At 42.3% G+C, this 26,914-nt stretch overlaps 1 protein-coding gene across 1 annotated transcript in view; it reads right to left on the bottom strand.

The window, feature by feature from the left end:
• The window catches only part of f11r.1 (F11 receptor, tandem duplicate 1), a 35,888-nt gene extending 11,022 nt beyond the window's left edge, over window positions 1–24,866 (bottom strand). The window contains exons 1-4 of the mRNA XM_029701680.1: window positions 24,586–24,866; window positions 3,911–3,973; window positions 3,607–3,723; window positions 3,265–3,405 (exon numbers count right to left, since the gene is read on the bottom strand). Coding sequence (XP_029557540.1) covers window positions 3,265–3,405; window positions 3,607–3,723; window positions 3,911–3,973; window positions 24,586–24,634 — 370 coding nt within the window. The 5' untranslated portion in view covers window positions 24,635–24,866. The remainder of the gene's footprint in view (window positions 1–3,264; window positions 3,406–3,606; window positions 3,724–3,910; window positions 3,974–24,585) is intronic.
• Between the last annotated feature and the right edge of the window lie 2,048 nt (window positions 24,867–26,914).

The raw sequence follows: 26,914 nt of genomic DNA, 5'->3' as shown, positions 1-26,914 counted from the left end.
AATTAACTTTAAACAAGGCACACCTATTAATTGAAATGCATTCCAGGTGACTAGCTTATGAAGCTGGTTGACAGAATGCCAAGTGTGTGCAAAGCTGTCAAGGCAAAGGGTGGCTACTTTAAACAAATCAACATATTTGAGGTTCAACACTTTGATTCCATGTGTTATTTCATAGTTGATGTCTTTATTACTCGGCAATGTAGAAAATATAGAAGCACCCTGGAATGAGGTGCTGTCCAAACTTTTGACTGGTACTATAATGTTTTCTAAATATTATTTTCTCCTAACCCTACCACCCCCTCCTTGGAGTTAACTAATGGAACAACACTTAGGCTTCCCCTTCCAGCTTATGCATACAATATACATTACAATAGTGACCTTTAGTTTATTTTTAATCCAATCCTTCAGACCTAAAACAAGCTAAATATATTAGACAGTACCAAATCAAATTATCTAATGATTGTCTCACAGTAAAATATGCAGAGCTGGCACACCAAAATTCTAAGTTCTGAATCCGGTGTCATCAGTTCATAAAACTTGAACTATTTTGCAATCTATATGGCACAGCTGGCAATGTGTGTCTTTAAATTAAACTGGTACACTTTATTAATCACAATTTTCTTTAGCCAACTTCGGTCTTTAATGCAGGGCCGACTGACAAGTTTCTTACTCTTCTCCCCTCTTCCATTTTTGCAGTAATGCTGCAATTAGTTGGTTGTAAATTTGGGTAGAGCAGATATTTCCATATATTTTTGTTAGCTGCATGTGTGACTTAACTCCACCAGTCCTATTTCTTATATTGTTGACAAAATATTTATTTTACTCCAAAACTAATGGTTTGTTTTTATCCATTAGTATATTGGCGTTTAACCATAATATTTGTTCTGTCTTTTCTGGTGGATTAAACTGAAATAGTAACCAACTTTCTAGAGCTTGTTTAAAGAAAAAAAGCAATATTTTGGAGAAGTAATTTAAATAACCGAAAGTGAGAGGTTGTAATCTGAATAAAGGGGAAAAAGGCCATTCTTGAACATCGGGCAAGATATTCTTAATCTGCTAAAGAACAACTTCAGATACAAAAGTTATACATGCGACTCATGCCTTTAGTGAGGTCGAATGCTTTAATAATATTTGCCCTTCGAATTCATATTCATTATATAAATAGGCCCGTCCATTTTGTCTGGCTTGCCGTTTCCAAATAAAATTCCATTTTTTCCATAACAAAAAAAAAAAAAAAAAGTTGCTAGATCTAGGCAAGGCCATACGTAAATAGTTCAACTGGGATATGACTAAAGAGTTACTCAGGGTGATTTTTCACAAAATGGACAGGTATTTTCCATTCCATGGTAGCAAGTTATTATTTATTTAGATGCTAACTTTCTACTCAAATATATTGTACTGAGATATCCTGAAAGAAATTAAAACAGTATGTCCACATCAGTCAGACCATTTTATTGGTAAACTAAACGGTAATGTAAGTCACATTTTTTGTGATCTAATATGTAATAGTACACTTATAATTTTGTTGTAATCCAGAGAGGGTAGAAAAGTATCTAGATCCTCTATGAGGCTGTGGAGGGATCCAAATTGTGGATATAAAAGAAAACATGAATCTGCATACAATGACACCTTTGTTTTTAAGCCCTGGATTTCTAGACCCTTGAGATTGTTGGATATGATTTTAATAGCTCATATTTCAATGGCCTTAATACATACAGTGCATTAAGAGAGTATTCAGACCACTTGACTTTTTCCATGTTACAGCCTTATCCTAAAATTGAGGATTTTCATTAAAATAATCTATCTACACACACACACACACACACACACACACACACACACAATACCCCATAGTGACAAAATAGACATTTTTGCAAGAACCCAATGGTCTGACAGAGCTCCATAATTCCTCTGTGGAGGAGAGACTCTTCTAGAAGGACAACTAAATCTGCAGCACTCCACCAATCAGGCCTTTATGGTAGAGTAGGCAGACGGAAGCCACTTCTGTAAAAAAGGCACGACAACCAGCTTAGAGTTTGCCAAAAAGGCACCGAAAGACTCAGACCATGAGAAACAAGATTCTCTGGTCTAATGAAACCAAGATTAAGTATTTGGACTGGAGGAAACCTGGCACCATCCCTACAGAGTAAAACATGGTGGCGGCAGCATCATGCTGTGGGGATGCTTTTCAGAGGCAGGGACTGGGAGACTAGTCAGGATTGAGGGAAAGATGAACTGAGAAAAGTACAGAGAGATCCTTGATGAAAACCTTCTCCAAAGCACTACCTCAGACTGGGGTGAATGTTCCAACAGGATAACAACCCTAAGCTAACAGCCAAGACAACACAGGAGTGGCTTCAGGACAAGTCTCAATGTCCTTGAGTGGCCCAGCCAGAGCCCGGACCTGAACCCGATCGAACCTCTCTGGAGAGACATGAAAATAGCTATGCAGTGACACTTCCCAGCCAACCTGACAGCGGTGGAGAGGATCTGCAGAGCAGAAATGGGAAAAACTCCCAAAATACAGGTGAGCCAAGCTTGTAGCGTCACACCCAAGGCTGCAATCACTGCCAGCAAAGGTGCTTCAACAAAGTACTGAGTACAGGGACTGAATACTTATATGATTTCAGTTTAAATGTTTTTATAACTTTGCAAAAAATTCTTACAACCTCTTTGCTTTGTCATTTTGGGTTAGTGTGTGTAGATTGATGAAACATTTCTCATCCATTTTAGAAATTAAGGCTGCAATGTAGCAAAATGTGGAAAAAGTCAAAGGGTCTGAATACTTTCCAAATGCACTGTACATAATTTCAGTCTATTGTATAAGAAATTATACAAAATTGAAATATTCCAGGCATTTATATATAAATTCCAGTTGTACTTTATCAAAAGTATTTTTAAAGTCAGCCATGAATACCAGGCCTGGTTTCCCAGATTTTTCAGTGTTCTATTGTTTATAGTACTGGTCTTATTTTATCTCCTGCGTATCATCCATGTAAAAAAAACTGTCTAATTAAGATGAATAATATCCGACAATACCTTTTTAATTCTATGCCCTATGCATTTTGCTAGCATTTCTGGATCACAACACTAAAGTGTAAGGGGCCTCAATTTTTATATGGACTGGATCTTTATATGTAACACTTCGGTCCCGTTTCAGTAATAATGAAAATCATGCCTTCTTGTTGAGCATCTGATAATCTACAATTTTTATAGGAGTGGTTAAAAAACATGCTAATCAATGGTTCTCTAGATTGTACTTACCTAAAACAGTGAGCTTCACTTTGACCTCCCCAAACTTCTGACTACCAGATACCGCGCAGTAATACTCCCCATTGTCTTTCCGTGTCACCTTACTGAATTTCAGCATCCCATCAAACTTAGTGACACGGTCGGCATATGGTGCTGAGAGAGAGGGAACAAATGTATACTGGAGGAATGGCCAGTCACTCATTTGTAGGGATAACAAGTGTTCAGGTTTGAATACAAGAATGGTGTAACCGTTAATGTGGATGAATATACAAGCAAATAATCACAAGTCCTACAAATACAAGAGGTCATACGTAATGCATTTCTTTGGAATCAGTCTGAAAAGTTTGTACTTACTGGTAGGTTTCCCATCAAAAATGACATTGGTTGTAGAACCCGTCATGTCCTTAAACTTCCACTCAACTCTGGCATTTGCACCAAAGTCAGCGGAGTGAGTGCAGTAAAGATCAGCACCTGTAGAGAACAGTCTGATCAGTTTAAACCACAAAGCTGTGGGACAAATACAATTAAACATTTTCAATATAAAATTCTGTATTCCTTCCTTTTAACAGACAAATGTGACAGTTGTCGAAAGCTTTTGTTTATTTCAGAAAAGCTCGGCATGCCAATTGATAGCTAATTTCCATTCTCCAGGACGTACCTTCATTCTCTTTAGCCCTCACATCTGCATTGCTGGTTGTGACTGTGAAGGCGCAGTCTATACCTGGGGAGAGAGAAGTAGAGAGATCAGAGACATTAAAAGAGGTGAAATTACTTAAAGGGATGCATTGCATCTTTGGAATTCAAACACCAAGTGCTCAAGTCCTAACACCACCATCTACCATTAACAAACACCTGCCGAGATGACTGTTTTGGTTTCCGCTGAACTCTAAAGCCTTTCAATTTTAAATCAGGGAGTCATATCAATGACCTGCTCCCCTCTCTTTAAAGCCCTAAGAGCATGCCTGGTGATCTGCCAACCAATGGCCTGATGCCTACAGGGTGTAGACTAGGTCTTCACGGGTCTGGGTAGGAAATACTGTAGTGACCCCTCGGATCCGGGTCAGGTCCCGTTCTGTGTCCTCGGGTCTACGTAACTACAGCTGATAGGCTATACAGAGCCATGGTTGGGTCTAGGACATTTATTTTGCACTAATGTGAATTTTTGACTTAAGGCCTACCCAACATAGACCTAATTGTTAACCATAGGAGCAACTTGGTTGATAACATTTGTCACTCTGGTCTAGACGGGTACGGTCTAGTTGTCCTCGGGTCAACTTTTTGGACCCGAGAAGAACTCGTGTGGTTTGAATAGACAAACACTGGGGTGTATTCATTAGTTGTAGACCATAGCAAAACATTTTGTATAGTGAAATAATATTCTCTCCAAATGATTTGAGGAGTGCACACAGCTAATCTGTGTTGAGCAGTTAAGCATTACAGGTGGAACTGTTCCTTCATTTAGAGTCATTTATGCAACTTTAGTTGTGATAAAAACATTGGGCTATATGTTTAGCTGTTTTATACATTCTAATGCTGCGACTAACGATGATTTGAAAAAAGTTGCATGAAAGGCATAAGCGCAGCTTTGTTTTTTTGCGCAGGCTGTACACACTTCAGTCTCATTCACAATACCTCGAATTCCCCGGCTGCATCCCCTTTGTGTGGCCGTAATGCCAGTGGCCGTTGTATAATAATGATTTTAATTCCCTTCTGCGTGTCGAAGCATCGCTCACTCACATGGCTCGCCGTGACCGGGTCACAGATAGAATAATAAGACATATTTCAATGGATGTATGAATTTGAAGCTTCCACTTGGCATTTCCACTCACTACCAAATATGGTAATGAGGGGAAGCCCAGCGGCCACAGTGAGAGTAGATGGATTTTGGCCTACATCCTTCGCATTCTCATCGATGAAACATTTTATCTAAATACAGTTCCCGAAACTAGAATCTTATGAACAGAGTGGACAAAATGTTGTAGACTTTAGCCTTTGCCAAAGTGCATTGTTTAGGAGTGCAAAAGCAAATTGAGCGATTGCACACACGCACTTCAGAGTAGGCGTTCCCTAACTGAAATACGCAGATTTATGCTACAACGGGACCATAGGATCTCGCAAACTCATGCTTGGCTCTGCCCACCTCCTTGCTTATGCTGCCCACTATGACTTATCTGTTCTCAATGGAAATGACAGGCTGTTGTCCATCTTGGTTTAGTTATAAAAATCTTTGATTGGGACTGAGGCTACAAGTGAAGACGCACACAGTTATGTCCCCGACGTATCCTTATCCAGATCCGAGGTGCATATTGAAGATATTGGAGGAACTGTCGACATGTATTTTTATTTTTTTTCCCCCCCCACCAGCCAACAAGAGTAGTAGGGTAACTGAAACTAACGCACTTTCGTACATAGCGCTGGTCAGTAATATTGACCTTATTTTAGCACCCCAAAAACATACTTCCAGGTCAACTGTAATATCAATACCATTGTAAAGCACAATTTCCCCCCTTTCAGCAAAATCAAAGACGAGATCTTCAAGATGCCCGTCTCTGCATGATTGAAGGAAATGAGCTCCTTCGGGTCTTCTTAAAAATGGCAGGTGGGGAAGCGAAACCTACTGTGTGATAGTGAAAGGTGTTGGGAAACTGCTTTTTTCACCCAATCTGTCCAACTTATCACCTCTAAAATGTAAATAAAACACTATAAAGAGTTTATATGTGTCATTACATACCCATTTGAAGGTTTGTGTCAAATTTGAATCAGGTATTTAGGGCGGTGCTACAGTTCAGAAGTAAACAGCGGCTGTCGCGGCTTTTGAAAGTCTTGATGGCTTGCAGTGATGACAAAAAAAATGAATGCATTCAGCTGTACAATTGACTAGGTATCCCCCTTACCCTGTCCCTTTGTTTTTAATATGCGAGAGAGAGAAGGGCTACACCTGGTGGAAAGAGGCTGTACGGCACAAAATGTGTTGCCAATGCGTGCCGTACGTTACATAGTGACACGTCACGAGTGCGTCAAGTGGTCCGTTTATAAAAAATAAAATAAAAACTAAATCTTTTCTCAAATTAGGCTATTACCGTGTCAATCCACGCAGAATTGAAAGTAAACACCCCGGATTTTGATGCAAGTCGCGACAGTCCCATTATTTTTCATTTCAGCCTCATTTGAATGCTGCAGTTGAGCAAATTTGTATGGAATGGGGATAGTCACCGTTACTAGGGGTAACTAGCACCCCCCCAAGAACAATGTCTAATTGCATTTTGTCTCAAAATTGCAATGGGGATGAAGGTCATGCTAAGAACAATCAAAAAATTGAAATAAACAGCTGAAGTTAACACTAGGTATTTCATGAAATGTTTAGAGCACAACTCATGAGCCCATCTCCTTACTGCTCACAGCTAATCCAGTCCCCACCTGTGACTGAACACAGGGGGAGAGATGCCAATTGAAAACCTCTTAAATAAAATTAAAATAGCTAGCTATGATTCTTTTTTTTAACCTTTATTTAACCAGGTAGGCCAATTCAGAACAAGTTCTCATTTACAACCGCGACTTGGCCAAGATTAAGCAAAGCAATGTGACAAAGTTACACCTACAGTCAAAAACACAATAGAAAGATCTATGTACAGTGTGTGCAAATGTAGAAGAGTAGGGAGGTAAGGCAATAAAAGGGCCATAGAGGCAAAATAATTACAATTTAGCATTAACACTGGAGTGATAGATGTGCAAGTAGAGTAACAGGGATGCAAAAACGCCCCCCCCCCCAAAAAAAATATAATAATAATAATAATAATAATAAGGGGATGAGGTTCTTGGATGGGCTATTTACAGGCACAGTGATAGGTAAGCTGCTCTGACAGCTGATGCTTAAAGTTAGTGAGGGAGATATGGGTCTCCAGCTTCAGTGATTTTTGCAATTCGTTCCAGTTATTGGCAGCAAAGAACTGGAAGGAAAGGCAGCCAAAAAGTAGGAGGCTTTGTTGTGAAATAGGAAGCCGATTCTAGCTTTAATTTTGGATTGGAGATGCCTAATGTGAGTCTAACCAGACACCTAGGTATTTGTAGTTATCCACATATTAAGTCAGAACCGTCCAGAGTAGTGATGCTAGTCAGGTGGGCGGGTGCGACCAACAATTGGTTGAAGAGCATGCATTTAGTTTTACTAGCATTTAAAAGCAGTTGAAGCCACGGAAGGAGTGCTGTATGGCATTGATCTTGAGATTTGTTACAGTGTCCAAAGAAGGGCCAGATGTATACAGAAAGGCGTCATCTGCATAAAGGTGGCTCAGAGACTCACCAACAGCAACATCAATTGATATGGACAGAGAAGAGAGTCAGCCCGAGAATTGAACCCTGTGGCACCCCCAGAGACTGCCAGAGGTCCGGACAACAGGCCCTCCGATTTGACACACTGAACTCCAGCTGAGAAGTAGTTAGTGAACCAGATGAGGCAGTCATTAGAGAAACCAAGGCTGTTGTGTCTGCCGATAAGAATGTGGTGATTGACAGAGTCGAAAGCCTTGACCAGGTCGATGAAGACGGCTGCACAGTAGTGTCTCTTATCGATGGCGGTTACGATATCGTTTAGGACCTTGAGCGCGGCTGAGGTGCACCCATGACCAGCTGGGAAACCAGATTGCATAGTGGAGAAGGTACGGTCAGATTCAAAATGGTCGGTGATATGTTTGTTAACTTGGCTAGGTCTTGAACAGTTTGGGTCTAGAGTGTCTCCCCGTTTCAAGAGGGGGATGACCGCAGCAGCTATCCAATCTTTGGGGATCTCAGACAATAGGAAAGAGGTTGAACAGGCTAGTAATAGGGGTAGCAACAATTTCAGCTGATAATTTTAAAAAGAGGGTTCAAATTGTTTAGCCCAGCTGATTTGTAGGGATCCAGATTTTGCAGCTCTTTCAGAACATCAGCTGTCTGGATTTGGGTGGAGGAGAAGCAGGAGGGGCTTGTGCAAGTTCTGCGGGGGGTGCAGAGTTGTTGGCCAGGGCTGGGGTAGCCAGGTGGAAAGCATAGCCAGCCGTAGAGAAATGCTTATTGAAATTCTCAATTATATTGGATTTATTGGTGGTGATAGTGCAGTGGGCAGCTGGGAGGAGGTGCTCTTATTCTCCATGGACTTTAGTGTCCCAAAACTTTTTGCAATTAGTGCTACAGAATGCACATTTCTGTTTGAAAAAGCTAGCCTTAGCTTTCCTAACTGACTATATTGGTTCCTGACTTCCCTGAAAAGTTGCATACCGCAGGGGTTATTCAATGCTAATGCAGTTCGCCACAGGATGTTTTTGTGCTGGTCAAGGACAGTCAAGTCTGGGATGAACCAAGAGCTATATCTGTTCTTAGTTCTACGTTTTTTTGAATGGGGCTGGCTTATTTAAGATCGTGAGGAAGGCACTTTTAAAGAGCCACCAGGCACCCCCTACTGACGGGATGAGGTCAATACCCGGGCCAGGTTGATTATAAAGGCCTGCTCGCAGAAGTGTTTTAGGGAACGTTTGACAGTGATGAGGGGTGGTCGTTTGACCGCGGACCCATCACAGAAGCAGGCAATGATCGCTGAGATCCTGGTTGAAGACAGCAGAGGTATTTAGAGGGCAAGTTGGTCAGGATGATATGAGGGTGCCCATGGTTACGGATTTGGGGTTGTACCTGGTAAGTTCCTTGATAATTTGTGTATCTAGCTAAGATTGTAGGACGCTGGGGTGTTAAGTGACCTAAACTGGGATATGCTTAACAGTAGGAACTGACAATAGATGGGGGGGGGGGGGGGCAATCAAATCACATATGGTGTCCAGGGCACCGCTGGGGGCTGTGGGGGTCTATAACAAGCAGTAACGGTGAGAGACTTGTTCCTGGAAAGATGGATTTTTAAAAAAGGTAGAAGCTCGAATTGTTTGGGCACAGACCTGCATATCATGACAGAACATCTAGATTGCAATCCCGCCCCCTTTGGCAGTTCTATTTTGTCGGAGAATATAGTTGGGGATGGAAATTTCAGGATTTTTGGTGGCCTTCCTAAGCCAGGTGTCAGACACGGCTAGGACATCAGGTTGGTGGAGAGTGCCAAAACAAATTTAGGGAGGCTTCTAGTGTTAACCGTAAAAGCCTTGGTTTTATGCATGTTACAGAAGTCAACAAATGAGAGCGCCTGGGTAATAGGTAGAGTGCTGGGGGGCTACAGGGCCTGGGTTTACCCTACTCCTCTGATGTAGAGGTTATGGTACGGCTAAAGGCTATAAGAACTGGTCGTCTAGTGCATTGGGAACAGAGAATAAAATGAGCAGACTTCTGGGCATGGTAGGATAGATTCAGGGCATAATGTACAGACAGGGGTATGGTAGGATGTGAGTACAGTGGAGGTAAACCTAGGCATTGAGTGACGTTGAGAGCGGTTGTGTCTCTGGAAGCACCAGTTAAGCCAGGTGAGGTCTCCGCATGTGTGGAGGGTGGGACAAAAGAGCTAAGGCATGTTGGGCAGGGCTGGGGGCTCTACAGTGAAATAAAACAATATCTAAACAGCAGTAGACAAGGCATATTGACAATAGGGAGAGGCATGTGTAGCCGAGTGATCATAGGGTCCAATGAGCAGCAATAGGGGAGTCAGGGAGCCGTCTGGTAGTTGCTACTACGCTAGGCGAGCTGGAGACACGGCGATTCAGAAAGCTAGCGGGCCGGGGCGAGTAGATGGGTCTTCAAAAGATGGCGTAGCCATCTACTTTACACAGATGGCTGGGTAAAATAGCTAAAAGGCTATAAACTAAAACATTAACTGTAAAGCTATCAGTCAATCATGGAAACACTTACAACTGCAATTAAGTTAGGTTATCTTTAATGTATTTTACCTCAGACGACCTGTTAGTAAGGTTGCTAGCTGGCACTCCTAGCAGCTTATGCTAACTAAAAATCAGCAAAAAAACATCCTCACTGTCAACTGAGTTTATTTTCAGCAAACTAAACATGTGTAAATATTTGTATGAACATAAGATTCAACAACTAAGACAAACTGAACAAGTTCCACAGACATGTGACTAACAGAAATTGAATAATGTGTCCCTGAACAAAGCGCAGGTCAAAAATATAAATTAAGTCAGTATCTGGTGTGGCCACCAGCTGCATTAAGTACTGCAGTGCATGTCCTCCTCAGGGACTGCACCAGATTTGCCAGCTCTTGCTGTGAGATGTTACCCGGCTCTTCCACCAAGGCACCTGCAAGTTCCCAGACATTTCTGGGGGGGATAGCCCTCGCCCTTCGATCCAACAGGTCCCAGACCTGCTCAATGGGATTCGGGCTCTTCGCTGGCCATTGCAGATCGTTGACATTCCTGTCTTGCAGGAAATCACACAGAATGAGCAGTATGGCTGGCGGCATTGTCATGCTGGAGGGTCATGTCAGGATGAGCCTGCAGGAAGGGTACCACATGGAGGAGGATGTCTTGCCTGTAACGCACAGCGTTGCGATTGGCCTGAGCTTGTTATTGCAGGCAATGACGATGTGACACACCGCCCCAGACCATGACGGACCCTCCACCTCGATCCCGCGCCAGAGTACAGGCCTTGGTGTAACGCTCATTACGTCGACGATAAACGCAAATCCAACCATCACCCCTGGTGAGACAAAACCGCAACTCGTCAGTGAAGAGCACTTTTTGCCAGTCCCGTCTGGTCCAGCAATGGTGGGTTTGTGCCCATAGGCGACGTTGTTGCCAGTGATGTCTGGTGAGGACCTGCCTTACAACAGGCCTACAAGCCCTCAGCCCAGCCTATTGCGGACAGTCTGAGCACTGACGGAGGGATTGTGCGTTCCTGGTGTAACTTTACACATTCTACAGTCACAAGACGACTTCAGATGGGCCTATGGCATGTCAAGGGAACTGTAGCCTACCGTTTAGATAGGTTAAATTAAAACTGAAATCCTGGATGACTAAACAGAATAACCTATTTTTTGGCAAATTCCTGATGATACTAGTCCCTTGCAAATTGACATCCCTGTGTTGAGAGAAAATGTCAGAGTTTTCCAGGTGTTGCTCAGTTTGAGCAAGAAAACTGATTCGATAAATGTATTTATTTCACCTTTATTTAACCAGGCAGGCAAGTTGAGAACAAGTTCTCATTTACAATTGCGACCTGGCCAAGATAAAGCAAAGCAGTTCGACAACATACAACAGAGTTACACATGGAGTAAAACAAACATACCGTCAATAATACAGTAGAAAATAAGTCTATATACAATGTGAGCAAATGAGGTGAGATAAGGGAGGTAGAGGCCATGGTGGCAAAGTAAATACAATATAGCAAGTAAAACACGAATGGTAGATTTGTAGTAGAAGAAAGTGCAAAGTAGAAATAAATAATGGGGTGCAAAGGAGCAAAATAAATAAATAAATAAATACAGTAGGGGAAGAGGTAGTTGTTTGGGCTAAATTATAGATGGGCTATGTACAGGTGCAGTGATCTGTGAGCTGCTCTGACAGCTGGTGCTTAAAGCTAGTGAGGGAGATAAGTGTTTCTAGTTTCTAGTTTCAGAGATGTTTGTAGTTCGACAGCCAAAAGGAGGAATTGGCTTTGGGGGTGACCAGAGAGATATACACCTGCTGGAGCGCGTGCTACAGGTGGGTGCTGCTATGGTGACCAGTGAGCAGAGATAAGGGGAGACTTTACCTAGCAGGGTCTTGTAGATGACCTGGAGCCAGTGGGTTTGGTGACGATTATGAAGCGAAGGCCAGCCAACGAGAGCGTACAGGTCACAGTGGTGGGTAGTATATGGGGCTTTGGTGACAAAACGGATGGCACTGTGATAGACTGCATCCAGCTTGTTGAGTAGGGTATTGGAGGCTATTTTGTAAATGACATCGCCGAAGTCGAGGATCGGTAGGATGGTCAGTTTTACGAGGGTATGTTTGGCAGCATGAGTGAAGGATGCTTTGTTGCGAAATAGGAAGCCAATTCTAGATGTGAGTCTGGAAGGAGAGCTTACAGTCTAACCAGACACCTAGGTATTTGTAGTTGTCCACATATTCTTAGGTCAGAACCGTCCAGAGTAGCGATGCTGGACAGGCGGGCAGGTAGAGATCGGTTGAAGAGCATGCATTTAGTTTTACTTGTATTTAGGAGCAGTTGGAGGCCACGGAAGGAGAGTTGTATGGCATTGAAGCTCGTCTGGAGGGTTGTTAATGTCCAAAGAAGGGCCAGAAGTATACAGAACGGTGTCGTCTGCATAGAGGTGGATCAGAGACTCACAAGCAGCAAGAGCGACATCATTGATGTATACAGAGAAAAGAGTCGGCCCAAGAATTGAACCCTGTGGCACCCCCATAGAGACTGCCAGAGGTCCAGACAACAGGCCCTCCGATTTGACACACTGAACTCAGAAATAGTTGGTGAACCAGGTGAAATTCAACAAATGGCCTACATGAATCTACTTTCACAGGGAATGTTTTTGTTTATACGTTGTGGGAATGAATTTATCACCAAATGCATCATTAAAACAATATTGCGCCTATTTAATGCAACCCTTTCCGTTAATACAGTGCATTCGGATTCAGATCCCTTGACTTTTCCACATGGTTACATTACAGCCTTATTTTGAAATGGATTTAAATGCCCCCCCCCAATCGACACATAATACCCAATAATGACAAAGCAAAAACAGGTTTAGAAATTAGAAATGAAAATTCATTTACACTGCTCAAAAAATAAAGAGAACACTTAAACACATCCTAGATCTGAATGAAAGAAATCTTATTAAATACTTTTTTCTTTACATAGTTGAATGTGCTGACAACAAAAATCACAAAAATAATCAATGGAAATCCAATTTATCAACCCATGGAGGTCTAGATTTGGAGTCACACTCAAAATTAAAGTGGAAAACCACACTACAGGCTGATCCAACTTTGATGTAATGTCCTTAAAACAAGTCAAAATGAGGCTCAGTAGTGTATGTGGCCTCCACGTGCCTGTATGACCTCCTTACAACGCCTGGGCATGCTCCTGATGTGGTGGATGGTCTCCTGAGGGATCTCCTCCCAGACCTGGACTAAAGCATCCGCCAACTCCTGGACAGTCTGTGGTGCAACGTGGCGTTGGTGGATGGAGCGAGACATGATGTACCAGATGTGCTGAATTGGATTCAGGTCTGGGGAACGGGCGGGCCAGTCCATAGCATCAATGCCTTCCTCTTGCAGGAACTGCTGACACACTCCAGCCACATGAGGTCTAGCATTGTCTTGCATTAGGAGGAACCCAGGGCCAACCGCACCAGCATACGGTCTCACAAGGGGTCTGAGGATCTCATCTCGGCACCTAATGGCAGTCAGGCTACCTCTGGCGAGCACATGGAGGGCTGTGCGGCCCACCCAAAGAAATGCCACCCCACACCATGACTGACCCACCACCAAACAGGTCATGCTGGAGGATGTTACAGGCAGCAGAACGTTCTCCACGGCATCTCCAGACTGTCACGTGCTCAGTGTGAACCTGCTTTCATCTGTGAAGAGCACAGGGCACCAGTGGCGAATTTGCCAATCTTGGTGTTCTCTGGCAAATGCCAAACATCCTGCACAGTGTTGGGCTGTAAGCACAACCCACACCTGTGAACGTCGGGCCCTCATAGAGTCTGTTTCTGACCGTTTGAGCAGACACATGCACATTTGTGGTCTGCTGGAGGTAATTTTGCAGGGCTCTGGCAGTGCTTCTCCTGCTCCTCCTTGCACAAAGGTGGAGGTAGCGGTCCTACTGCTGGGTTGTTGCCCTACTACAGCCTCCTCCACGTCTCCTGATGTACTGGCCTGTCTCCTGGTAGCGCCTCCATGCTCCGGACACTACGCTGACAGACACAGCAAACCTTCTTGCCACAGCTCGCATTGATGTGCCATCCTGGATGAGCTGCACTACCTGAGCCACTTGTGTGGGTTGTAGACTCCGTCTCATGCTACCACTAGAGTGAAAGCACCGCCAGCATTCAAAAGTGACCAAAACATCAGCCAGGAAGCATAGGAACTGAGAAGTGGCCTGTGGTTACCACCTGCAGAACCACTCCTTTATTGGGAGTGTCATGCTTATTGCCTATAATTTCCACCTGTTGTCTATTCCATTTGCACAACAGCATGTGAAATGTATTGTCAGTCAGTGTTGCTTCCTAAGTGGACAGTTTGATTTCACAGAAGTGTGATTGACTTGGAGTTACATTGTGTTGTTTAAGTGTTCCCTTTATTTTTTTGAGCAGTGTATATAAGCATTCAGACCCTTTGCTATGTGACTCAAATCAAAATTTGATTTGTCACATGCGCCGAATTCAACAGGTGTAGACCTTACAGTGAAAAGCTTACATACAAGTCCTTAAACCAACAACGCACTTAAGAAAAAAATAAAACAAATAGTTAAAGAGCAGCAGTAAAATAACAGTAGCGAGGCTATGTACAGGGGGTACCAGTACAGAGTCAATGTGCAGGGGCACCGGTTAGTTTAGGTAATATGTACAAGGTAGAGACTCAATTGAGCTCAGGTGCATCCTGTTCCCATTGATCATCCTTGATATACGTTTCTACAACTTAGGAGTACACCTGAGTTTAATTCAATTGATTGAACATTTGGAAAAGCACACACACACACACACACACACACACACACACCTGTCTATATAACAAGGTCCCACAGTTGACAGTGCATGTCAGAGCAAAAACCAAGCCATGAGATTGAAAGCATTGTCTGTAGAGCTCTGAGGCAGGATTGTGTCAAGGCACAGATCTGGCGAAGGGGACCAAAACATTTCTGCTGTATTGAAGGTCCCCAAAAACAGTGGCATCCATCATTCATAAAATGGAAGAAGTTTGGAACGACCAAGATTGCCCGGCCTGGCCGCCTAGGCAAAACTGAGCAATCGGGGGAGAAGGGAATTGGTCAGGGAGGTGACCGAGTATCCGATCGTCACTCTGACAGAGCTGCTCTGTGGAGATGGGAGACTCTTCCAGAAGGACAACCATCTCTGTAGCACTCCACAAATCAGGCCTTTATGGTAGAGTAGAAAGACGGAAGCCACGCAGTAAAACACACGGCAGCTCGCTTGGAGTTTGCCAAAAGGAGAAACAAGATTCTCTGGTCTGATGAAATCAAGATTGAACTCTTTGGCCTGAATGCCAAGTCTCACGTGTGGAGGAAACCTGGCACCATCCCTACGGTGAAGCATGGTGGTGGCAGCATCATGCTGTGGGGATGTTTTTCAGCAGCAGGGACTGGGAGACTAGTCAGGATCGAGGGAAAGATGAACTGAGAAAAGCCAGAGCCTGGACTTGAACCCGATCGAACATCTCTGGAGAGACCTGAAAATAGCTGTGGAGAGACACTCCCCATCCAACCTGACAGCGGTGGAGAGGATCTGCAGAGAAGAAATGGGAGAAACTCCCCAAATACAGGTGTGCAAAGCTTGTAGCGTCATACCCAAGAAGACTCGATGCGGTCATCACTGCCAAAGGTGTTTCAACAAAGTACTCAGTTAAGGGTCTGAATTCTTATGCAAATGTGATTTTTTTTTCCTCCTTCAATAAATTTGCAACAACTTCTAAAAACCTGTTTATGCTTTGTCATTATGAGGCATTGTGTGTAGATTGAAGGGGGGAAAAGCAAATGAATCCATTTTAGAATAAGGCAATAAACGTAACAAAATGTGGAAAAAGGGGTCTGAATACTTTCCGAAAGCACTGTATAAATCACAATGCAACATACAACTGAGCTACACGTTTGGAACAAGTTCACCTTCTCATCCATAGCCTAAAAAACACATCAAGTGCAAGTAAACAGTTAAGCTCACATCTGAAGGCATTTAGAACATCTTCTGCTGCAGATCATTAAAATATCCTAATGATCATGGTCACAAATATTATGGCGACACTACACCAAAGATGGTTTGGTATGGTTTAGAAACTTGGGAACCAAGCTCGAGTTATCAACTGGACAAAACCCCTTAGGATTCCATCAACTGTCATTTAAATAGATATTTTATTTTCATTAATTTAAAAAAAGGGGGTACTTTGGAAAATATGTATCCCATCTGAAACATACTTTGGAATAACGGACATTTTGGGGCAATAAATACTTAAGTCTAGTAACACTAGTCCCTTACGAATAGAGTTACAGCCTTAACTCCTGCAGAAAATGCAGAAAGATGTGTACATTTGTATCATCTTCAGAATGCAATGCTCAGTTATATAAAATATGTAGAGGTGCTGTCTCCATCATAAAAGCTGATAGTATTTCAACCACATAAAATATGTATTGCTTTATTGTATTTTCTCACCAGTCCATAAATGTCATTGTTCCACGAAAGATGAGAACTTTACCAATGTAAACTAGATTGACGCATTCTATCAATCTATTACATTATTCTGTTGGGCAAGGTTTTTTTTTTTTTAACTCTTCAAGGGCAACATGACAAAGGATAAGCTACATGTATCTAATTATAGACAAGTTGACTAACAAAGCCAGAAATATGCAGAAACATAACTACAAATCGGGCAAAACAAGCTCATGCATCCCCCATCAAAAAAAAAATAGTTATGCAGTCTGTCTGTAGCATGGGCCTCAGATTCACATATAGTTCATGGAAGGGTTATTAGCCATTGCGGGCGGGTGCGGGTCAACAAACAGCTGACATGCGCACCGCTAACAGGGATGTAAACAAATTTGTGCACAGAATGACAGAAATAAGCTTTTTGTGCATACAGTATGGAACATTTCTGGGATGTTTTATTTCAGCTCCTGAACAAATAAAAATGGAACCAACACTTCGTGTTGCGTTTATAATTTTGTTCAGTGTAGATCATTTGTAGTCAGCAACATGGGAGTGATTGCTTCCTGCAAGAGCACAAAACATCTACATTTGTGACCCGTTTCAGGAAACTAGGAGTATAATAGCTAAGGAGATGAGAAAACACCAGTCTCCGGATTACATCTTCAAACTCAGGGCAACCATGGCATCCGACCGGAGACGCATCCATCCATGATGTATACGGGTAAGACATTCAGATATTACACGTTTCTAATTGACAGAAAGTGGTTTAATTTCAAGTTAAAAAGTGCTGTTAGCTAGCTAACGTTAGCTGGCTGGCTTGCTAACATTACGTGTATGATCTTATTATTCTAATCTCAGATCCATTTGCTTGGCTAGTTCTAGCCGAATGTTAACATTGGTCCTGGTAGGTTAGCTACCTGCAGATTCATGCAGTGTAGTAATGTAATGAGTTCGGATTATGGTTAATTGTTTAGCTAGCTACATGTCTTAAAAAGACTCCATTATGAAAGTAACAATTTCGGGGTGCGTTCATAAATTCAGTCTGGCCATCTACTCCGATTTCAGAGCACTCGTCTGTCTGCCAGAGCACAGAATAACTGATGAATTTACGAACGCTCAACACCGGTTGAATATGGCTGGTGTCAGTAAAAGTCAGTAAAAAAATACAAATTAAAATTGTTGCCAGCAGCAGTTAGTCACCAACGCTCTGGATAACATGAAAACAGCCTAACCAGCTCTGCTAGGGCAAGTAAAATTGTCAGAGTAGGGTGTTCTCTCATGTGTCTGGAAGTAGCTAGCAAGCTAACCAGTGAACGACAGTCAAGCAACCAAGCTGTGAGAACGATCAGATCAACCCTACTTGTCGGCCAGAGCATCCAGTAGGCCGCTCCGAGAGCAAAACGCTCTGAATTTACAAAAGGACAACCTGAGAGCACAGTTAGTCACCAACACTCAGGATAACATGAAAACTTGCCCTAACAGAGCTGGTTAGGCTGTTATCTTCAGTGAGCTGTTCACTCACTTGTCTGGAAGTAGCTAGATCAACCATTAACTTGTTATGGATAGGGGGCAGTATTTTCACAGCCAGATAAAAAAACGTACCCGATTTAATCTGATTATTACTCCTGCCCAGAAACTAGAATATGCATATAATTATTAGCTTTGGATAGAAAACACTCCAAAGTTTCTAAAACTGTTTGAATGGTGTCTGAGTATAACAGAACTCATTTGGCAGGCCAAAACCTGAGAAGATTCCAAACAGGAAGCACCCTCTCTGATCATTTCTTGGCCTTCTTGATCATCTCTATCCAAAACAGGGGATCTCTGCTGTAACGTGACATTTTCTAACGCTCCCATAGGCTCTCAGAAGGCGCCAGAACGTTGAATGATGACTTTGCAGGCCATGGCTGAAAAACAGTAGCGCATTTGGTAAGTGATCGATCAGAGAACAATGAGACTGGCGCGCGTGCATGAGACGACTCAAGTCTTTGAATGAAAACAGGGTTTCCCGGTCGGTATATTATCGCTTTTTTACGAGAAATTGCATAAAAATTGATTTTAAACAGCGTTTGACATGCTTCGAAGTACGGTAATGGAATATTTAGATTTTTTTTTGTCATGAAACGCGCCAGGCGCGTCACCCTTCGGATAGTGTCTTGAACGCACAACAAAACGTCGCTATTTGGATGTAACTATGGATTATTTGGAACCAAACCAACATTTGTTATTGAAGTAGAAGTCCTGGGAGTGCATTCTGACGAAGAACAGCAAAGGTAATCCAATTTTTCTTATAGTAAATCGGAGTTTGGTGAGTACCAAACTTGGTGGGTGTCAAAATAGCTAGCCCGTGATGGCGAGCCATCTACTCAGAATATTGCAAAATGTGCTTTTGCCGAAAAGCTATTTTAAAATCGGACATAGCGATTGCATAAAGGAGTTCTGTATCTATAATTCTTAAAATAATTATGTTTTTTGTGAACGTTCATCGTGAATAATTTAGTAAATTCACCGGAAGTGTTCGGTGGGAATGCTAGTTCTGAACGTCACATGCTAATGTAAAAAGCTGGTTTTTGATATAAATATGAACTTGATTGAACAAAACATGCATGTATTGTAAAACAATGTCCTAGGAGTGTCATCTGATGAAGATCAAAGGTTAGTGCTGCATTTAGCTGTGGTTTTGTTTTTTGTGACATTATATGCTAGCTTGAAAAATGGGTGTCTGATTATTTCTGGCTGGGTACTCTGCTGACATAATCTAATGTTTTGCTTTCGCTGTAAAGTCTTTTTGAAATCGGACAGTGTGGTTAGATAAAGGAGAGTCTTGTCTTTAAAATGGTGTAAAATAGTCATATGGTTTGAAAAATTGAAGCTTTTGGATTTGAGGAATTTGTAATTCGCGCCATGCCTATCATTGGATATTGGAGCAGGTGTTCCGCTAGCGGAACGTCTAGATGTAAGAGGTTAACTAGATGGGATGGGCTAAAGCATAAGAGGGTGTGAACAATGCTGAATGGAAGTAGACAAAGAGCTTTCCAATAGTAGTACCAAAACATTCAAAGGCCATTTTCTCAAAAGTGAGTTCACAAGTTTATCAACTTTTCAAAGCAGAATAACTTTCCCATTGTTCCTCAAATGTAGTGTATGATACCATTTTGTAGCTCCAAGTCTACTTTTATCCAATGTTAAAAAAGGTTGCTACATAAGACCGTTTTGAGCCGGTCAGTCACATTAGTAGACATCTTTGAAAATAGTTGGGTAGAGCTTGTTTTTTTTGTTTGTTTTTTTTAAGCGGCAGTATTTTATTTTGAGACAGGCTTGAATAAGCTTAGTTAGTGAGGATCTTAAGGGCCAAGAAATTTCAACCTCCTGAGGTTGAAGAGGCGCTGTAGCGCAGTGTGGTTGGACTACACGCCCCTATCCACAACACTGGGTGGAGCATTTCAGATTGTCAGTGATGTGTACGCCGTGGGAACTTTAAGCTCTTCACCTTCTCCGCTACAGTCCCGTCAATGTGCATAAGGGCTTGCTCCCTCTTCGGGCTCATGAAGTCCACGATCAGTTCTTTTGTTTTGTTGACACTGAGGGAGAGGTTATTTATTTTCCTGGCACCATTCCGCGAAGGCCCTCATCCCCTCCCTTCAGGCCATCTAGTCATTGTTGTAGTCAGGCCTACTACTGTTGTGTCGTCTCCAAACTTAAATGATTGAGTTGGAGGCACACACAGTCATGGGTGAACATGGAGTACAGGAGGGGGCTGAGCAAACACCCTTATGGGGCCCCTGTGTTGAGGATCAGCATAGTAGAGGTTGTGTGCAGTGCGATGGCATCCTCTTCGGATCTATTGGGGCGGTATGCAAATTGAAGTGGGTCTAGGGTGTCAGGTAAGGTGGAGGTGATATGATCCTTGACAAGTCGTCTCAAAGCACTTCATGATGACAGAAGTGAGTGCTACAAGGCGATAGTCAGTTCAGTTACCTTTGCTTTCTTGGGTACAGGAACAATGGTGGACATATTGAAGCAAGTGGGACAGCAGACTGGGATAGGGAGAGATTGAATATGTCCATAAACACTCCAGCCAGCTGGTCTGCGCATGTTCTTAAGATGTGGCTAGGGATGCCATCTGGGCCGGCAGCCTTGCGAGGGTTAACACGCTTAAATGTCTTACTCACGTCGACCACGGAGAGCCCACAGACCTTGGGAGCAGGGCGCAGTGGCGGCACTTATCCTCAACGCGGGCGAAGAAATTGTTTAGCTTGTCCAGGAGCAAGACTGTCCGCCACGTGGTTGGTTTTCCCTTTGTAATCCGCGACTGTCTGTAGACCCTGCCACATACATCATGTCTGAGGCATTGAATTGCGACTCCACTTCCTCTGTAGTGACATTGCCTGTTTGATTGCTTTACGCAGGGAACTACACGGTTTGTATTTTGACCATATTCCAAGTCACCTTGCAGTGGTACATTTTTTGAATATATATATTTTTACCTTTAATGTGGTGGTTTGCGCTTTAAGTTGAGCAAACACGGTCATCTATCCACGGTTTTTGGTTAGGGTAGGTTTTAGTCACAGTGTGAACAACATCCCCTATACACTTCCCGATGAACTCAGTCACCGTGTATGCGTCAATGTTATTCTCCGAGGCTACCCGGAACATTTCCCAGGCCGCGTGACCAAAGCAATCTTGAAGCATGGATTCCATTGGTCAGACCAGCATTGAATAGACCTTAGCATGGCTACTTCTTTTTAGAGTTTGAGCCTATAGGAAGAAAGGAGCAGAATGGAGTCATGATCTGATTTGCCCAAAGGGAGTGCAGGAGAGGGCCTTGTAGCCATTCGAGTTCGTGTACATTATCACAATCGCACCATGAGTAGTTAATCATGAAACATACACCACCGCTTTTCTTCTTCCTGGAGAGTTCTTTATTCCTTTCTGCGCAGTATCCTGAACCCAGCTGGCTGTATGGATGGGGAAAGTATATCCAGAGAGCCATGATTCTGTGAAAGAGTATGTTACAGTCCCTGATGTCTCTCTGGAAGGAGATCCTCGCCCTGAGCTCATCTACTTCATTGTCCAGGGACTGAACATCAGCGAGTAATATACTGACTTGATGTCCACTATGAATACAGAAAAAACATTCTGGAATAATGTAAAAAAAATAATAATAACACTAGAGTTCTATAATTACACTATTAGTTTGTTTACCTCTGCAAACTAGCTTGTCTTTTCTTAGCAAGTTGGGCCTAAATTGTGTTAGCGGCTAATGCTAGCCACTAGTTAGCCAACTAATAAACGTACTGAGTCTGCGCGAACGTAATTAGCTATACAGCCTGATAACACCAGTGATGGTGTAGACCTAAATCAGCATGTTTGTGCTTCTAAATCAAAGAGCAATACGCAAAGCATGAATGTTCGCAACATGAATACAATTTTTGCTACATGAAGTAGTTAAGAGAAAACAAAATATAGCCAAAGATTACAAGGTCCCCGAGGAAACATTTATCCACACTTTGGTTCCTACACTGTCACAATAACTCGTCCTTGGCCTTTTTATTTGTTGTCATGTCAAGCACAATTCAAAGTGCCCACTTTTATAAATATAGAATTAGAATAATGACTCCATTTCCACAACTCCAACAGTACACCTAAGTGTTTTGCTCTAAAATCGCAACATTTGGTTAAAAAAATAAAGCTAGATTGTTTGCCCATATCGTGCAGCCCCACATGGCAGTGTGGAAATGACCTCAACTGAGAGCAGGAAATGCAGAAATTTATGAAGATAATAATGTTCAATTCAACTACAACCAAAAACAAACCGTGGTTCGAGCCCTGACTGCCGTGATATCAGACCACAGGTATGACAAAACATGCATTTTTACTGCTCCAATCACATTGGTAGACAGTTACTAATAGCAATAAGGCACCTCGTGGGTTTGTGGTATATGGCAAATATACCACAGCTAAGGGCTGTATCCAGGCACTCCGCATTGTGTAAGAACAGCCCTTAGCCATGATATATTGGCAATAGAATAGAGAAAGTACCATTGAAATCACTTAGAACGTATGTGTTGCCACCCTAGGGTCACGCATAACTATTTTTCAAAAATATTCATACCATCAAAAATTTGAAAATTACCGTGATATATTTTGGCCATATCACCCAGCCCTAATTCTCTAATATTGGTATGGGAATACTAATACATTTGATTTTTTGAAGTGGTTTCTTGCATCAAACATTTTCAGCCACCTCCTTGTCTGAAGGACAAGTGTATACACAGGTTAATGTCAAGCCCTGCATGTTTGTTTTTAAGACTCACCACACAATGGCTGCTACTGTAGGCTGAATGATAGCCATTTACATGTTAAAATGTTATGGGATGCATTTTCTCCATTGTAAAAAATTACTACAGCCTGTGTACACAGTAAACGCGCACTGGAAGTTGCACAGAATTTTCACAAAATTCAAGTTTGCGCTCAGCAAACCTGAAATTTGCTGTGGCGAAAGACAGGGAACATTGGTATGGGCCTCATCAGGTACATGGAGGACAGGGTAGCTTAGCTCAGTTCTACACACTATTGTGTCTGAGAAGTTGTATTAAAGAGGATATTATATGTCCAGGGTACAGCAGAGCTCCCACTGCGCTGCTCAGTTACAAAGCAATCTCAAGCTCCATTATCAATCTCAACTCATCACCTTTTATCTGAAGGTAGCAGTGGTGACTGAAAACTGAGTTTGGTTTGCCCAGATGAAAGCATGGGAACTAAGTCTACAGTGTGTAAAATGAAAGCAGAGAATAGTTTCCTGTTTGCTTGTCGGGTGAGTTTCGGAGGTGGGGAGGCAGAGCTAGGGTTTCCAAGGTAAGGCAATAACCACACATAACAGGTGGAAAGTATAGGTCCCCTTGCACTGATTTTAGGAATGTTTAAAGGCCTTCTAGACCATTCAACTCTTGAACCTAATAGTCCTGAGGGCTGGTTTATTTGAAGCCAGTGATGCACTGTCATTTTAGACAATCTAAAGAGAAGAGAGTAGCCCATTACTTTATTGATCCTAATTTGTTAAATTGTTTTATCACCTCCAACATCAATGATTACAAGGATCGATGACATACACCTAATTAAGACATGAATGCACCTGCACCATAGTAGCCATACTTAAAAAAGGGTAAGAATTCTTGTTGTGTCCAACTCTGAAAAATTAATCTTCCATTCATTAGTCAATGGTTATGACAGCAAAGTAAACAATTCAGCTGCAGATTAATTCGAAAAACTCGCCTGGAAACCAAGTGTTCGGATATTTAAAAAATAAAAAAAGTTCCCTCACAGGACCTCAAGCCATAATGTTGAATACGGTATACTTTCCTGTGGATATCTTGTCTCACATTCCTACCGTCAGAAGGACCAACAGCGGTAACAACCGGTAGAGCATGTTTAAAATGTAATTTTATTCAACATGCTGGCTTGATTTGATTTATTAGGATCCCCATTAGCGACAGCTAATCTTACTGGGGTTCGACACAACGAAAGACAGTACAGGCAAAAGTTAATGAGGAAACTTTTCTGATCCAAAAATACATTTTTGCCCGAGGTAGAATTCAATGCAATTCAACGTCGGGTTTCCAGGCAACCGAAAACCCTTCTCTCCGTAGGGTTTTCAGCGCCCACCTTTGGCTTCGTGTGAACTACAGTTTACAGGTTTTTTTATTTATTTTTTGTTTACACATATGTGTTCTGATCAAGCTAGACAGCTAACGTTAATTAGCCCAGGTAGCAGCCTCCATCTTCCCTCAGTATTCCGTAAACAAGCGCTGTAACATTGAGAAGTCCATGTGGGAATATTAACCCTATAAAATAAAAGGTATCAATAAGCAATTTGTTATTTATTACTAATATGAAAAGATAAGGTCCTTATATTCCAAAAAAACACAGTTGTAGTTTAGTAATAGTTTTACATTAGGTAGAATCAAGTTTGTATACCGATTGAAACGTAATCTAAGACCAGAAGAGGAGTTTTGATCGACAGAAGGAGCACTCACCTGTTGCATGAAGGAAGAGAAACACCGATACCAAGCCGCTGACAAACATATCGGCCCCAACAAATGAAGCCCTATTTGTTTTCAAAGCTGGTGAAGTGTCCAATTTCGATAGTCAATTTAAAATCAAAACTTTTCGATTAATCCAAAAATCTATGTATGGTTAAGTAATTGTTGAAACTGTGGCCCACTCTGATTGAAATATAATTTCGAAGAACAAAAACTCGACGCCCTACGGAATGAACCTGTAGAACGGTATGACGAGTCTTCTTTTAACAGCACCTGTAGAAAGGAATGATTCTTCTTCTTTTAACTTTTGTGGCAGACTACACTTATTGGTGTATTGCTGCCACCTATTGTACGGGGTATTGAAACAAAAACCAAAAATATTCCATTGCGGGATATAATACAAAATACAAAAATACTCCACTTCTTCATTGATAATCCAAATCATATCCCTAAACAGGCTCATGGGCCTGTGTGGACGGGAACATTCGACAGGATTCCTTATTTTGCCTCTGTTCTAAATTCCCTGACTCCCAAAAAACATTCAGCCACACTCACAATGATGCCTATTTTCTCAGATTTCTTCTTTGTTTGCACTGTTCAGTTTATAACCAATGCAATAAACAAGTCCACATGTTTTAACATGCAACATGTCAGGATCCATTTGTTGAGCAACATTTGCTGATGTCTCTAATCCAACTACCATGGTTTCTTCAAAGTTACTCCCTTCTTCGACTCTTCTCACCGCCTCTGGATAGGAGACATGCTGGACAGCCCTTATTCTTGACACCTCGGTCTCCTTCACCTCCTTCAACAGGGCACTTCATGAATTCTGGTGCATGCTCACCACCATAATTGCAGCATGTCTACACACACTTGACACATGTCCCAATAGTTTACATTATCATACTGCAAGGGTTTGGGAACAAAGGCTCTTACAGGATATCTCACATCACCCAAATGTATGTATGACAGGAGAGACTCTTCTTCAAATAACAAAATAAAGGATGACCATACGGGTCAGTCGGTGTGCACCAACCACTGCCTCTACTTCTTCAGTTATATCCTCTGCACTCACTTCTAGCTCCACTCCAGAGATAACCCCCTTGATAGGCGCCCTGCTTCGCAGATCCATATACGACACATTCCAATCCGATATCTTTTTCAGGTGCAAAGCATGCTCCTTCTGCTCCTCTGACATACAACATTTTTAAAATCTTGTTATTTTCACTTACGCCACCTCATCTAATGCATCTATAATTTTTATTGAGACTTCAAACGGATCTCCCAGGTATCTTGATCGATCCAACACCCTCACTCTGACTAAAAAAAGAGTCAGAACTAGGCTTGGATTTACTAGACTCGACGACCACTTTACTTCTCTTGTTTCCTTTTTTATTTGCCATTGTAATCCATTCCTTCTCACTCTCATCTCCACTCGACACGCCATCAATTTCAAACAAAACATCCACCTCCGCCATCTTCTGCCCAGTGGTATGATTGGTCTTCCTCCAAAGTAGTCCTAAAACCCAGAAATACGTTCCCCGTACTCATGATTCTTGTTAGTTCCTGTTTTCTAGTTCTCCTGTGTTTTTCTGACCATTCAGTCTTGACAGAACTCAGAGAAAAGGGGAATGGGAAAAACTTAAATTGCACTATCATGTAACCCTGCACCTACACACTATCCCCAAAAACCCACTACCCCTTTCCACTACTTGGCCCTAAACGATCCTACTAGAAGAAAAAGAAACGCACACCTATTAAGGCGAGGTGCTGGCTAGCGGAGTAGAAAACTTGAAAATAAGAGAGAGCCGCACACTCTAGGAGCTCAGATGCAAAAATGTCATATCCAACGTTTCGACAGCCAAGCTGTCTTCATCAGGGTATGATCAAACACTGCGAGATGACTCGATGACTCGTAAACGATCCTACACCAGACCGTCGACCTGGGAGGATGGAACCCCTTCTCTCAAAACTTCCTGTAGATCTTCTGCACTAAAATCTCTCACACCCAAGTATTTATCTGCTGCTGCAACTACCACATCTATCTTCTGTGATTTCCACTCCATCAGTGCAGTGCAGTTGATTGTCATGGCTATAAATGCAAGAAATCCAACCTTACTAAAACTCATCCTCTATGGCTCTCTCTCTTCAGGCATAGGCATACTCACTGGTGGGTTTCTAGTCAACTCACTCACACTTGGGCTATCCTCTACTCTCTTCAGTCTCAGCATAGAAAAGTTTCTACTCGAACTCTGTCAATCTCAACTTGTCTTTCTTTCACAGGGCACTTCTGATCCCCAGCTGCATGGGCACCCCCACAGTT

The sequence above is a fragment of the Salmo trutta genome, chromosome 19 (assembly GCF_901001165.1).
Source record: "Salmo trutta chromosome 19, fSalTru1.1, whole genome shotgun sequence".
Classification (NCBI taxonomy): Eukaryota; Metazoa; Chordata; class Actinopteri; order Salmoniformes; family Salmonidae; genus Salmo; species Salmo trutta.
The sequence above is the reverse complement of the archived record's forward strand: the minus strand, read 5'-3'. Positions and strand labels throughout refer to the sequence as shown.